Raw genomic sequence first — 16,190 nt, forward strand, 5'->3', positions numbered from 1 at the left:
AATCTCTTAGAAAAGTCTAATCTTACCACGTGCATTTGAAAAAGCCTACTGCAGAATTGCTGTGTCAGTGTTTATCGGATTTGATTCATCTCTTCCTCTTTAATCTATGTGGGGTTGATTAGGTTCTGTGCAGTTATTGATATTGTATATTCGGATGGCTGAGTCCTCTGCACAACTCTGTCCATTCTGTGAACATCTGGTTCAACAAATCATAGCATATCCTTATAAAAGAGAAAATTAGGCCCCCTCTACATGTTACATTTATTATGTATTTAAGTGGTTAATTGCACAATTAATTTAGACCAGCTACATGTGCAGAGTAACTGTCACACCATAAAAGGTCAATCCCGGTATAAAGTTAAAGTTTGAGGATGTGTAATAATTTTATAGCTGGTTTCTATCCAGCTTTAATTTGCCACTGCAGCAAGGAACATATTGGGTGATAGCTGGGGCCCCTGCTACCTCCCAGCTGCAGGGGTGAACTGTGCACTGCTGCAGTTGGTAATCCCACAGCTGATGGGGCTTGCAGTCCCGGGAGATTGCTACTCGCGGCCTCGGGCTCCCCCTGCATTGGCAATAAGGTGTCATTGGGTCTCAAGTTAAATCCCATAGTCACATCTCCTACCATGCATGTGTGGCATAACAGGAGGCATAATTGTTTTTATTGTGCATCATATCCTATCACACCTTTATCTGAATGTATAGAGGGGCCCTTACTGCCCCAAGGACTAAAATCCATGTTCCCTTACTATATAGGTACTGTTTGTTGTTTTTCCCAGGTTTAACAACGGTACCTCAAAGTGAGATGTGTTTGTCTTGTGATTTCCATTAAGGAATCATGTTGTTTTTTGTCTAAAGGTTGTTATAAACCGCTTTCTCTTTATTTCAGGGTGGTGGTTATATTCACACACTTAATTTTGCATGCTTGTATGTTTTAATATATACTTGACTGTTTACCACTGGCCAAAAATAAGTAATTAAAACATGAAACTTGTTGACTACAACCATTTTGTTTTGAAGTTACTTCTGAAGTTACTCCGTTACAACTGAAACAGAGGTTAGTTATTAAATCATTTTTGTTTTGTGCTGTAAACAACACTCCTGTCCTGTTGCAATAAAACTAGAGTTTCTTTCACTTCTGTCTTAATTCTCTTACGTCCATCTAAAACTGGTATAACTTCATGGAGAGACTCTGATTTTCATCAACCTATCGATGAGAAAATAATTCAACTGGCAGTCCAGAGTTGACTACATCAGAAATGTAATTTAGCCCATTGTGTTTGCAGAAACTCATATGTATTGGAGATTTTGACCTTGCATTATCACTGATTTACTCACAACATTTTCCATTTAGTCAGTCGTGTAGTTTTTTGGATTATGCAACTGCAGGCAATGCTTTGAAAATTCAACCATAATATTATTGCGAAGGAACCCTGTTAAAGTTTTAAGGCTGGGAAATTGACCTACTTTCCTTGCAAGTACACCACAGTATGCCTCTCTGAAAGGAGGTGGTTTGGAAGCATCAGTTGGCAAGTTTCTGCTTAATATTAGCGATTTATTTTAATGTTTTTAAATGCGCACACACAAAAGGTGTGAATCTAGAATGATATGTGACAATCTTGATCTCTTGAGCATCATGCTAGTGGAATGTATTGCTTTTTGAAACTGCATTTTGATTCTTTCTGTCAGTAGTGATGACTATAAGTACAAATGTGGCTACCTTAGATTAAGTTTTAAATTGTTTGTGCTCATAGGGGTAGAAACAAAGACTGTGTCCACTTTTTCTGCTGGAAGAAACCCAAATGTGTATACTTCTTTGCTAGTTGATTCTAGAAAGGTGGGTTTTTCCATATGGGTAAGTAAGAGGGGGGCCTTAATTTTTCTTGGAAGTGATTCTGTTGTAGAAGAAGAGGAGCCAGGTGTGGAAGAAGTTGAGAACTAGGGCAAAAGGCCTTGAACTTTCATCTTTGCTGCAGAGAGACTGATTGATTCTCATCATGTACCACTAAAAATCAGGAGTAACTAATGAATGCAGTGATGCTACACAACATAGTGCCAACATAAATGAGATCAGAATTGGGGCTTGATTGGGATCAGCACCCTACAGGAATTTTCAGGAGACCTTCCCTTGCCCCAGGGGTCAGATTGGGGAAAATAGTACTGTAGCTTCTCTCTTAAGCCCATCCTGTTCGTGACGCTGAGGCTGTGGGCTGACAAACAAGCTACTGTGAAGTGAGATAGGTTGCAAATAGCTGCTCTGAAGTAATCACATCTATGCACAGACAAATCTAGGATTTTGAAGAGGGGTGTGGGTGCAGATGCTGTTTTGTGTTATTTCTGATGATGCACCACTTTTTTTGTCCAGTTAAAGAGAAACAGCAAGATTTACTAATATACTAAGGGCACTTGGTTGTATTATTCCATTTAAGATCAAAGCAAAAACAAATATAACTTTACTGGAATGCATACTACTTTGCTAGCTTGTTGTGCTTTTTAAATTTAACATACGAACTAGGCACGAATAGTCCAAAGATATTGTTTTAATTGTCCTGTAGTTGTCCTTTAGTTGTCATTATAGTTAAAGGTTCATTTCTTATTCAGATTCATAAAACAAAATCTAGCCTCCTTGAACATCTTGACAGTGCATCCGACATACAGCTGTCAGTCATTTCCACACCTGATTAGTGTTATGATACCAGTGTTAAGTTTTTTTTTGCTAGGGCTAAAAACAGTCTTCTGGGCTGTGAAATAGGAGAAATATTACTAGGAATAGCTAGCAGAAAGCAAAATTGCAGAGGAAAGGATAACCTGATTAATGGAACATCAAGACCATTAAAAAGGAGAGAGAGTCAGTAACACCTGCAGAGTGGAGGGAGATTATCAGGAATCTGGTAGATTGAGTTGCGAAGCCTATTGACTCTCTCAGCAGTGCTTGAATAGAAATGTTGCTGCCTCTCTTGGGTAGTTTTAAAATAGGGGTGGATCAGGAATCAAAGAGGGGTGCAGCGGCACCACTGCACCCTGCCCTGTATCTGCCTCTGCTTCTGGGTATACTCTTACTGTTTAGTAAGTTTGAGGTAACTTGTCTCTTGATGAATGTTGGTAATGTAACATAATATTTGACACATGAATGTGTAGACGGGCAGTTTCTATGACTTGTTTCAAGCTGGTAACTTAGCTTTCCTTCCTGAAGAGGGTCCCAACTTCATTTAATTCTCTTGTTAGGGAAAAGTTTTCTAGTCCCGTATCAATGTCTGAAGGGGTAAGTGTGAAAAGTGATTGAGTAGAGATGAGAGTAAGGATGGGGTAAGTGCGTGAAAAGATGTTGTGGGTGTAGTCATATAGAGAAAGCAGTGGGAAGGGATATCAATTTCATAGAGATGTAAGGCTGGGAGGGACCTCAAGAGATCATTTAGTCCAACCAGGGATCAAACCTGAAACCTTGGTGTTAATAGCCCACACTAACAAACTGAGCTAGAACGTTCAGGAAGGAAAGTAGTGAATGGCAGGAGAGGCAAGGGTCTGAAAGATAATGGAGGAAGAAAGAGAATGGACACAAAAACAAATTCTGGAAAAGATGCATCCTGACTTCTGATAGGAAAGAAGAGAAGGGAAGTGAAGCTCTGAAGGGTGTAGTATAACAATGTGAAAAGGCTACATAGTAGGTTGCATTTAAAAATCATGAACTAGAAAACTAATTGACAGCTTGTTACAAGCCTGTGTTGCATGTAGCTAACAATACAGAGCTGTTTTATCTTTTGACATACAGAAACGTGGTTTAGGTAGGCTCACTCTGTGTGGACTACTAATTGTTGGGTAAATTTTTTCAAGTCTGAATTGCAAGACTTAACCATCTTTACTTGCCATGCCAGCACACCCAATGCGGGAAGCTCATGTAGGTTTCCACATCTTTAAAACATAAGGGGATAACAGAATACTGTAATCATGAGTATAATAGTAATACTTAGCTCTTCCAAAGATCTCAAAGTGCTTTTAAAGCAGGTCAAAGTCATTTTATACAAGGGGGAAAAAGAGACGTGCAGAGATTTGCCCTGGGTTGCCCAGCAGATCGGTGGCAGAGCTAGGAACAGGTCCCATGTCTCCTGAGCAGGGATCCTGGTTTTCTCCGATTTTAAAAAACAAAACAAAAAAACCAACCCCCCCCAATAAACCCCACACGCCAATTTTTCCAATTTAAAAAAGTAACCCAAAATTCACATTTCCTGTGATTAAATGAAACGCCACTAATATATAGATATACCTATATCCACAGAAAAATGTGGATTTTGGGTCACTTTTTTAAATCTAAGAGTTGGGGATTTTTTTTAATTGGAGAAAACCAGGATTCCTGCTCCTGAGCTCTAGTCAGTGCTTTACCCACTGGGACATATTATCTAGATCCAACAACATTGTTATAGAACAACCAGGAGTACAGGTTGCTTATATAGTCTGACTCATGAGCGGCAAGTTTACTATGTGGCTTTCTGATGCTAGGAAAGCTATGTAGTAGATTAATGTTTGATTGATGCAATTCCAGAAGTAAAACCCATAATTAGCCTATTTCCGAGTACCCAAGTTTTTTTGCTTTTTGATGCTTTAGAATGAAGTTCTTAACCAAACAGTGAGATCACAGATGGAGAAATACAGCCTCCCTCCTTTATGGCACCTCATTACATGCCAAGAAACAATATTTTTCATCTTTAGAGTTGATCCTGTTGGCCAGGATGTAATTGGGATTAACTAACTTTTAAGAACTAAATTAGTGCAAGTAGCACTAAGATTGTGAAGATGCTTTCATGATAAATTAATTCTAACTCGTAGCAGCGTTCTGTGCTTGATCCCCTCTGATCTGCATTGACGTATCCCTCCATGAATTTCAGTGAAGTTGTTCTTCATTTACACCATCATAATGACAACCTTTGGTTCTTACTCAATGTTTGTGTCTACACGTTGCTGTACAGCGGTATAGCAATGTGGTACTATAGCGACACAGTGATCATGTGGGTCTGCATGTGATCACCAGCTACATTGCCATAGTGGCGTGCTCCCCTGGTATATAGCATGTCACTACAGTGACATAGTGGCAAAATTTAACCTTGTGCCCTGCGTATGGTAACCACCCATACTGTGCCATGCTTTAGTACTTCCAAAAGTACTATAAGAACAAAAGAACAAAATTAGTTGATTAGCATTTATGAATTTGTCAGCGGTATTATTATTAACCTTGATTACATTGTATCATTTATCACTGGTAAAATGACTCTTGATTGATCCAGTAGAAGTTGCAAATGATGTTTCAGGATGTGTATATAGAGCCGGATATGTGGTGAAATGTGCCTTTCAGCACCATTTTCAGATGGGAGCATGTAGGTTCCTTTAAGAAACTGTCACTTGCCTTTGTGTGCTCTGCGGAAATTTATTGGAAGAGTTGCATGTAGTTTACTAGTAAATATAATTTTTCCTGTTCTTTAATTTTGCAGACCGTAAAACAATGGGAAACGCAGAAAGCCAAAATGTAGAGCACCCATTTTATGGAGATAAGCATGCCAGCCTGGGGCGGAAGCACATGTCACGCTCACTCCGGCTTTCAAATAAAGCCTCTCGACGGACCAGGCACGCTTCTTCTGGAAAGATTATCCACAGGAACTCAGAAGTGAGCACTCGATCTAGCAGTACTCCTAGCATACCCCAGTCACTGGCAGAAAATGGCTTGGAGCCTTTTGCCCAAGGAGCTAATCTAGAGGACTTTGGAAGCCCCATTTGGGTGGACAGAGTGGATATGGGCTTACGGCCTGTCTCTTACCACACCGATTCTTCTGTTACTCCTAGTGTTGACAGCAGCACAGTTCTCACAGCAGCCTCCATGCAGAGCATGCCAGACTCAGAAGAAAGCAGACTTTATGGGGATGAAGCTACGTTTTTGGCTGAAGGAGATGGCAGACAGCACCACCGTTATTCAACAAACGGGACTTTCATGGAGTCTGCAAGTTTCAAGAAAAAGCGTTCAAAATCTGCAGACATCTGGCGGGAGGATAGCTTGGAGTTTTCACTCTCTGACCTAAGCCAGGAGCATTTAACAAGCAATGAAGAAATACTAGGTTTGGGAGAGGAGAAGGATGTTGAGGAAATTCAAGGGACGGAAGCAAGCAACAGTCCCCAGCAGCTGGTCAGCTGCCAACGTGCCAATTCTATGAGTGACTTGTACTCCCCAAAAAACTCAAGTGCTACAATAAATGGAGGCCCACGGAACACCTTTGGGGCATACTGTCGGAATTTAGTGTCTGATATCCCAGATATTTTGAACCATAAGCTGGCATCTGCTACAGCAGAGGACACTCCTTCCTACAATAATTATAATACACTCCCCTGTAGGAAATCTCACTGCCTTTCAGAAGGTGCCACCAACCCACAAATGAGCCATAGCAACAGCATGCAGGGCAGAAGGGCCAAAACCACTCAGGTAAAGCAGTTTTATCCAATTAAAAAGTTGTAAGTGCATGAATTTTCTAAGGAGAAATGCATGTTTTATTTTAATCACAGATGTTTTAGGTAGGCTGTGCTATGCTGCCAGCTCTGTGCATGTTCTGTTTTCTATCAGCTTTCACTTTCTGAAGGCAAGGATGCAAAAGGGATGGGGAAGCAGGGAGGGACCTGAACCAGGTCACTTTAGGACCTGGCTTACTTTCATGAATGTTCAGCTTCTGATGCATAGTTCATTTTAAACCAAGGATTTTTTACTCCTTACAGCCATTTCTCTCTAGGAAGAATAAATCTGTAGTGTGACTAGAGATTTTCCTATAAACGTTGTTGTACTGGTGGTATATCTTTCAGGTATCTGGGTAAAGTTTGACCACTCCTCTTATGGTACTCCAGGGTATTATCTCTACACTGGTTGTTCTCAACATTTTTGGATGCAAGACACCCCTCATTAGACACAAGCACCATTTGGCAGATGCTGGCTCCTAGCTTCCACCCCTTTTTTGACTTCATAAAAATAACAGAGCAATTCTTCTGTTGCAGAAAACTCAGTCTAACAGGAAGTAACACTGTTAATTCCTATTTGAAATTTCAGGGTTTTCATGTTTGCACATCTAACAATGAGAACATTCTCACCCTTGCTGATAATAGCTGGTCTACATGTTAGCTTCTAATGACTGGGATAAAAGAGAATTGTGACTCGGTCTCCACCAGTGGCCTTCCAGGTTCTAGGTCCATGTGTCCTTTCCTTTCTCCCTCCATCAAAATGGGCCCTGTGGGTTGAGGTTCCCCCTCCACTTCTATTGATTACTGCCTGAAGTTCAGATGCCTGCAAAATATCACCCAGAAAACAGTGCTTTTATTCTGGAAGAGATTGGGGATCCTGCAGGCAGTCTGCTTCTGTTCACCCACTGTTGATTGGAAGGGGAGAGGAAGGAGTGAGTTATCGCTGCACTAGCCAAAGAGAAGGGGGAGTTGTGGTAGAAGCACTGCTTCCCCAGGTCTGGGAAATGCGTGTTAGCGGGTGGGGGATGAGGGAAGTGGTGGGGAGGGAGGGATGCTTCCATTTGCTGTTAGCACAATATGCAGAACAGATCCTTTTTCTGTCACCTCCAAACTCCTTTTCTCCAACCCTCAAACCCATAGGTTAGTAATGGTTTTGTATTTCATTCTGTTGGTAGCTTGTTGATCTGTTTGACTGCTTAATTAATTAATCTGACTGAGTTACATTACATTGCTTGGTGTTGCTTACAGCAGGATAGCTTATTCTCTGTTATTCCTAGGGATATTGCATTGTGCAAGCAACGTGGGAGCTGTATACAGTCAATGTAGGTAAAAAAAATATTTGCAATCAGCGTAGAGTTCATTTAGCAGGCTGCTCCAACAGTTTGAGAGCTACAACAGTGCCAAACTAGAGGGATGTCTACAATGTCTTTCATGCTATATACTATACTATTCCAATTTATAATCCTCCCTTTTTCTTTCCGTAGAAAAACCCCATAAAAATCACACTCCACTTATATTCAGGGTCAACCTACAATCATGCTCCTGGTTGTCTTGACATTTCTACTTGCAGTATTTTTGTTCCTGCCATAAAAATACCAAGCCAAAATTGTTTCAGTGCAGTTTTTATTTTAACATTTTTTTTTTTTAATGCATTCAATCCTTTGGGTGCTTTCCTTGGTTATTCAGTTCTCTTGTGGGATTTTGTAAGAACAGAAGCAGTTCAAGATTTGTATTCTGTACTTACCTTTTATCCCTGAATAGAAAAAAGTATTTTTCAGGGAAAATTGAACCTGGAAATGTGAGATTGACTCTAATATGCAGTCAATTTATAAATGGAACAATACGGTATTTGGTCTCTGTGGGTATTTGTTCAGAAGCAAGACCGGGAGACAGAAACAGAACATGCTGAGAAAAGCCTGACTACATAGGTCAAGCTTTGCATGAGATCTCACGCTTCAGTGACTAACCTGATTTCATTCCATGGTTTAGATTTGGTGCATATGTAATATGCAGCACACGCTACCTCTTGAGATCCAGGGAAAGAAATAGCACTTTGTACAGGGGTGAGAGACCAACAGACTTGTATCTTGACACTGGATTGAGCTGGGCTACTAGCAGCACATCAGTACTAGAGAGATTTTAAGTTTGGCAGCATGAGCCAGGGATTATGGGGTACTGCAGCACAAGTGTGGGGATCTGTTAACACAGTGGGTCAGTGAGAAGGCTGCTGGAAGGTGAGATGAAGCCCAAGTGATCAAGGAGCAGAAGAGATCAGCTGGCACTTGCTTGTGCGATGTGATTGGAGGCAGGTGGTTGGATTACTGGCTGTGCCTGATCCGTGAAGATGTACTGCTTCTAAATATAAAAATGACATTCGAAACCAGCTGCTTCAGCCTCCCACAGCAGAAGCTTTGTACTTCAAGATCAGCTCTCTGTTTTTTGGAGACTTTTTTTTTTTTGGAGTACGAGCAGAGAAACTCTTCAGTGCCCAGACCAGATTATGAGAAGCCATACAGGATAAAAAGCCACAAGAGGAAATAATGAAAAAAGGTTGCTGTGTAAGAGCAATAAACAAAGCCATTTTCATTAAAGAAGATTGTTAGATTCAGCTTCTGCTTTGCCGTTCTCCTCCGAATCTATTAAAAAAGGAGAGCGAAGCAGTTGGTAAATACTGAAGCAGTATATATATATTTAATCCTTAATGTTCATCATACTATTAGACTATCCCTTAGAGGCATTTCATGAGAGTAAAGAATTTGAGTGTCATTTCATTAGGCATCAGACATACCCTGTGACTTCACTTGGAGACTAGTTTCACTAGATATCTCTCCCACTTTCAGACTAATCCTCAAGGCATCTCAGCACCCATTATAACAATAAATAAAATAACATTAAAGCATCTGAAAGGATTGATGTTCCTTCCAAGGCCCTTACCCTAATGCTTATTTTCAACAATATTTTTTGTTAACCTAAACTTATCTCTGGTGAATCTAGGAAAGTGACTTACTTAACTGGTAAAATTAAAGCAAAATGGAACCCTAAATTGTATGCAAAATGAAAAAGTTCCATCTTTTCTTGGTGATGGCTTGATTAGATGGCTTCTGGGTAGGGAGGGAATCTGTTTGTGTACCATGAGTACTCACTGACTATTTAATGTAATTTCTCATATTTCCTCTGTGAGATGGGGCAATACTATTCTCTCATTTTACAGAAAGAAAACAGAGGCAAAAAGTCTGAAGCACATGTTTGGGAAGGGATTAAAGGAACCCCAGTTCTAGGGTTGTGCCCAAGCCACTGGCCATCCTTTCAGACCTCTTGCATGCAGTTCACAAAGTCCTTGGCTGTGATGTTCTGTCTCCCTGGATCTGGTGGTAAAAGTGCTCAGACCTGCAAGGACCTGATACCCTCCTGCAAGAAGCTCCCAGGGACCCCAGTCTCTCAGTAGAGGTTGTTGAGATTTGCAGATTGAGCCGAGAGCAATGGATCTGTGCTTCTTCATTCTGTTACATGATCCGAGGGCTAGATCCTGCTATTGTTCTTTGAGAACAACTCTTACAGTGTATACAGTGAAAGAATTTGCTCCTAATTTTCACAGAATCCAAGGTTTCCAAAGTAATTAGTGATTTTTATTTGGTGTCCATCCTGATACGTGTTAAAGGAACATGTAGTTTCTGAAAATACTGAGCACTGTTGTCTGAAAATCAGACTCCTTTAATGCATCCCAGAACACCTGAAATGACCCCTTTAAAACACCATCAATGTATATTTTTATATAGTATTTTGTCCACGGGCCCTTTGCCCGGGCCTGGGAGCAAGTAAGTGGATTTACAAAAAAAAACCCTGAAAACCAACAACAAAAGCAAAAAAAACCCAGAATAAAAGAATAGAATGTCTTTATCTGCTTTTGATTTCAAGAGAGAATAAATACATGAATTTTTTTTCACTGTTTCTACTGAAAAAGGTCAAACTTTAACAGTGAAACGTGGGAGTCTCTTTTACTTAATTGGGTGCTAGAGCCTTTTAGCAATAGGCAGACAATTAGCTTCAATATGTGCAAGCAATTAATATTCGGCAAGTGGCTTTGGGGCACCCACACAGCAGTTCTTGTTTTTCATGACAATTTAACATTAAGGGTTCAGCTATGCTGAATCAAGAATTCCAGTCGAGCTCTGCTGGGATCCTATTTGGCTTTTGGAGCTCATATGATGTAGGTGGAAATGGCTTAATTGGCTGACATTTTCACCCATTTTTGCTTAAAGAAAGGCAGTTCCTCTTGTATGCAGCTTTTTTTCACTTAGATTCTTGAGAAACCCTCAGAATACTAGTGTGTTTGTTGAAATCTAAATTTCCTGGAGCAACTGCATTGTGCCCAGCCAGGTTCTCAACATCCATTGGGATCCGAACAAATTTATCTGCCTAAAGCTCATCCAAAAATCTCTCTCTCCCCCTTCTTGCAGATTTCTGCACAATTATAACCATGCAACCCATAGTACATTCGTCCTCAATAACTCTAATTAACACTCCTGAAGTCAAATGATGGGGAAGAAGCAATAACTCTGAGATGTAGTTTTGTACCATCTCCAAAATATGCTCTCTACCTTCTGCTCCATATTTCTACTCCATGTAAAATTTGTGATTAGAATTGTGGGTAATAGTGGTTGTCAGCAAATGACTATGGAAGTCCAATAAACTTAAGGGTGTAATTTTCCAGCATGCACCCATTAATAAATATTTTTAAAACTGGAGTATGGTCTGAATACTCTTCTGGTTTTGTTTTTTTTTAAATAGTTGATGATAAAGGACATAACCATTAACTCTTTAGATTTGAGAAAATAGATGCAACTTGCATATGAAGGGATTGGTCTTGTTTTTCCTTAAGTGGCTGCTCTGTAGTAGTAAACTATAGGAGACTCTACTTCTTTCAGAGGCTTTAGTTCAAGCAGTGGCACTGACAGTTGAAGGATCAAACACCCTGATCACTCAGGTAGGTCATTTACATTATGTAGTGCAAGAACTGTGGTAAGTTGTCCCTTGACTCTAAAAACAAATGTCTGTGCTTCAACTAGAGTATCGTGTTCTTTATAAAATGAAATGAGAAGAGAGTGAGCAGATTTTCCTGTCTACCCCTTTTGGAAACATGAAGATGCAAGTGCCAAGCTCAAAACTTGGTTCCTGACATGTTAAAAATATTTTGATCACATTTTCAAATCTTTTACAATTTTGAGGTCTATGCAGATGTTCAGTTAGTGATTTGGGATCTCAAGCCTTTCTTAAAAGATCATCCTTTGTGGAAAAATCTTATAGAATACAATAGAAATGAAACCACTAGGATTTCATAGGAATATGATCTGGCTGTATATAGAAATCAATCTAAAAATACAGTTTAACACAGACTCGTATCTTTCACGTGGATTTTTGTACCATCCCATAGGCTGGTTGTTTTCTTTTAAATCTTATAAAACTTCTCCACAGAAGATAGTTGCATGTATTTCAGTTCATAGTCTTGTCTAATACTAGAAACATGAGTAAAAAACATGAGTCAAATGAGAGGGTAGAACACTTTTATAATTTAATGATACACATCTTTTATAAATGACTAAATGTGAGAAGCATAACTGCATTGTCTTCATTCTGTGCATCTTGTTTATCCCAAATACTAGTTAGTTAACCAAAGTTCTGTGATACCCTTCATTTAAAACTCTTACCCAAATCTCTCTCATGTATCTTAAGCCATATATTGAGTATTACCATTCTAGGTATTTTAAAACACCCAGTCCCTTCATAGTGTACTCATATTTCTGTGTTGTAGGGAGAAGGAGCTTATGGAAATGCACTTTTTGGGCTAACATTTTGTTACTCACTTACCATTTCTTTTCTCCCTTTGTTCTTTGTACAGACATAATGGGAGGAAAATCAGCAGCCATTATAGCTGATGTGGTTCCATTAAGTTCATTTTTAGACAGAAAAAGTTTGACGTTTATATATGTGGAGTGTTTTGTGCTATTTTAATAATTGTGACCCCTATAGGCTGTATATACCATGTGTCTGTAGCTTCAAGGACTTCCCGTCTCGAAAACCACAGGCACTTGTCACAGCTGACTCTGATGGATGTAGCTTGCCCTAGTGAGCCATTCTAGTTAAGTGTTTTCAGTGAAACATTTATTTTCAGAATGCTTCAGTTTATTATCCTGTGACCTAGTTATCATCCAGCTTGGCAGTCATGTTTCTGCCTTGTTTCGTTACAAGACTGATCAGGGGAACTCCTCCCAAATGATATATGTTTCCAAGGTGTTTTTTCTAAGTCCATAGAAAAGTAGAGCTGGAAGGTACCTCACAGGGTCATCTAGTCCAGCCACCACCCTCAGCAGCTTGAGAAGGTGCTTCTGTCCAACAGGAGGGGGCTGCAGGCAGCCTTGACCTCACCCCTTCTGCCTTCCATTGCAACACCAAGCACTGGAGCTACCAAGCAGTCAGGTTGTTACTTTTCTTCTTTCTCTTTTCTAGCCTGTCGGACACTTTCAAGGAACAGTCAGCTCTCCTTGACTTGTAATGGGAACAGTGATGTAACCCTGTATTTTACTTCATGGATTTTCATAGTTATTAGGGGCTGGAAAGGACCTTACAGATCATCAGGTCCAGCCCCCCTGCACTTGGGCAGGAAAGACTGCTGGGATCGGATGACCCCATTTTGATCAAGGGTGTTGCCATTTATTTAGCTCCTGTGCAGTTGGAATGGGCAAGTGTTAGCAGTTCCCTTTAAATTGTCTTCCTCTGGGTGGTCTACTGGGTTGCAAGACAAACGAGCTTTGAGGGGCCAACTCAGCTTGTCATTCAGGGGCAGGTGTGGGAGGGAGGAGGGCCACAGCCTCAGGGCTTTAAGACCTGGTTGGAGAGACTTCCTGTGTCGCTGTTGGCAGCAAATAAGCTACTTTTGCTATGAGTCTTTGTGGGAGTTGAGAGACCTTGCAATGCATTCCTATGTGCAGGAATTGCAAGCACCATGGTTTTATTAGATTAAAGTCTGCTTCTACTGCCCTTGGTCACATTAATACTTGGGTTTGTCTTATTGAAACCAGTGCCAAAGAAATGAAAAAACTGCTTTGTATATATGCTCCCACAGTAATGCTCCATACTGTTTGCTGTTAAAGGGTCTATTGTCCTTTCACTGTTCATTCCCACAAACTAAGTTCTCTGTTTTTTCATTAAAAAAAAAAGAATTACCCCATATGGAAGTGAAAGAAACCTTCCAAATGTAGAAGGAGTAAACATGTAGCATCATCATCTTGAGTTTGCAAGCAGCCTCAGACAATCACTTGGGGCTGCCTCAGCTATCTGTGAAGCCCACCTGTGGCAATTTTAAATAAGGATTAATTAACTACTTCATTGCGGATTATTTTATTATAGGCGTTCAGCTAGCATGATATGTGTGGGGGCAGTGAAGAATACTGGGATGAGGGTTGTAAGTGTGCAGGCCGGGAGCAGTCCGAGGCCCCTTTTTCGCGTGGCGGGCTGTGGCCAGCAGCCCGGACACGCCGGGTCGGGGAAGGCAGGCGGCACGCTAGAATTAGGCACGGACGCTTAATGGTTGTTTAAGATTGTTTACTTACACTGAAGATGGTCGCGGTGCAGGCTGGAAAACTTCCAGGAATACTTCGCTTAAATCCTAGTTTAAGGACTCGGACAGAGCTCTGGATTCACTCACAATTCACTCACACGAAGTTTGCTAGGCTCCATGGAACTTTTGCGCGCAGGGAAGGGTACGTCGAGGATTGCGCTCAGCAATGGGGAGAGGCGAGAGGCTGATCAGACCCCTGTTGCCTTCTTGATATTCACGCTGGGTCCAATAGGCTCCGCAGCGCTTAGAGATCTTCACGAGACGTGAAGTCTCCTCCTTCTGATGTTCGTGGAGCCCTCCAACTTGGGCGGAAACCACTCAAGCCTCTATACGGCCAGCAAGCCAATCGCTAGCCGCCACATAGAAATAATTTAGAACCGACCAATAGTGGGGCACGAATTTAAATACAAATGGCGGGAATTCCTTGCAACGTGCATTTCTTAGCTGCAGAAAAGAAATGCACCCTGCAAAGAAAGCTACAAACGGCGGGAAAATAATTTAGCAGTGCCGAAGCGCGCACAAACAAAAAATCACACCCTTGGGTTGTGACAGTAAGGTATCTGATTGCTAGTAAGGATTGCTGGGGAAGGGAGTTTAGGCCCTTGCTGCCCAGCATTTGTACATGGTGCTAATTTATCCAACCAGAAGAAGTGGGAAAGGCAATATGCATCTCTCTGCTGTTCTCTCTTGCATCCTACAACAAAAAGTCCCTTACTCAGTTGCCTAAACACCCAGCTTCTGTACTGAAAGCCCCTCCAGAGCTAAAATGCAAAACAGTGGGGGGGGCAGAGAATCATGGGTTAAATTTACAAAAAATATTCCAAGCAATATGCCAGTTAGATTAGCATTCATTGTTTCATTCTGTACAGGCCTCCATTTCTGTATTCACCTGAACCTGCCTCAGAATTTTGGGTCTTTAACTCTTAGCTGGTGATACTCAGCTCATCAGTGAATCCATGTTCTGCTGTTTTTCCAGGATATGATCAAGATGGATAGAGACCAACATTGTGAAAATAAGAGTGATGCTTGCTCTCTGAGATGCATCTAAAGGAGTGGGATAATACCTAGTTATCTAAATATGTTTTCCAAGGAATCATGGCCAAAAATACCGTCCTCTTGAATCATTTCAAACAGTGGCAACATTACCATTTTTTTAAATGCGACCTATCCAAACTTGTAGTGTTTTCACCGGTGTTTGGTATTTTGTGCTGCTCATCATATGCACTGCACAAAAGTCAAATACGTAAGGTTAATTTAGTTGTCAGGGTGTTTCAGCTGTGGGAAATCTCCAGAGGTGACAGCTCCAGAGGTATCAAAGTATAAAGCAGACTTGCCCTGTAACTGTACCTCATTCATAGTATGTTGGGGCAGCTCTACAGAACATAAATGAACAACCCCACATTGAGTTTGCCTTGCATTGCCAGCCTTGGTCTGTGAATACCAATATCACTTTTTTTATGCCAGATGTATTGCCCAGGTGTACGGGTCCACGGATGTCTTCTAAACGTTCTTTGTTATCAACTCCCAATTCCTGTTGTGGCGGCTATCTTGCATTGTGCTCTCATAGCACACTCATGTAAATGTTTAAACTCCTCTGACATTTCAGTCACTTGTATGATATGAGCCTGATGTGATATACTTTCCAGGAGCTTTCAAGATGTTTCTTTTTCTAGACAGGGGGACTGCTTCTCTGTTCCTTAAAGCATACGTCCAAGTCGGAAGGGAATGAGGTGCTTAATTTCTGTGCAGTTCCTGAGAGGCTTGTACTGTTTTCCTGTCAGACACTTCTAGGTGTCAGCTGCCCTTATGCCTCAAATTATTCTGGACAAAAGAATTCTTCTTGTTTTGGAAAGCGGGATTATGCTACAATAGTGACTGAGCAAAACAGTATGAGTAATATGTGATGATGATACATTTTAACACTGAACAGAAATAATTTAAGTACATTCTCTTTATAGGAAGCTTAAGGATGACTTAAGGTAGGATAAGGGCACGTTAAGAGTCTCACTGTATCTTGATGCATGGCAGTTAGAGTAGAGGATGTGTAGGTGTTTTTGGTGGGAGAGGACTGTCCTTTGAACCCTCTGAACCG

The 16,190-nt window shown here is 40.8% G+C and overlaps 1 protein-coding gene across 1 annotated transcript in view; it reads left to right on the forward strand.

Annotated features, from left to right (window-relative positions):
* Window positions 1-16,190, forward strand: part of TIAM1 (T cell lymphoma invasion and metastasis 1) — a 229,510-nt gene that overhangs the window by 114,572 nt on the left and 98,748 nt on the right. The window contains exon 8 of the mRNA XM_025201339.1: window positions 5,481-6,460. Within this exon, the coding sequence (XP_025057124.1) occupies window positions 5,492-6,460 (969 nt within the window). The 5' untranslated portion in view covers window positions 5,481-5,491. The remainder of the gene's footprint in view (window positions 1-5,480; window positions 6,461-16,190) is intronic.

The sequence above is a fragment of the Alligator sinensis genome, unplaced genomic scaffold (assembly GCF_000455745.1).
Source record: "Alligator sinensis unplaced genomic scaffold, ASM45574v1 scaffold373_1, whole genome shotgun sequence".
Classification (NCBI taxonomy): domain Eukaryota; kingdom Metazoa; phylum Chordata; order Crocodylia; family Alligatoridae; genus Alligator; species Alligator sinensis.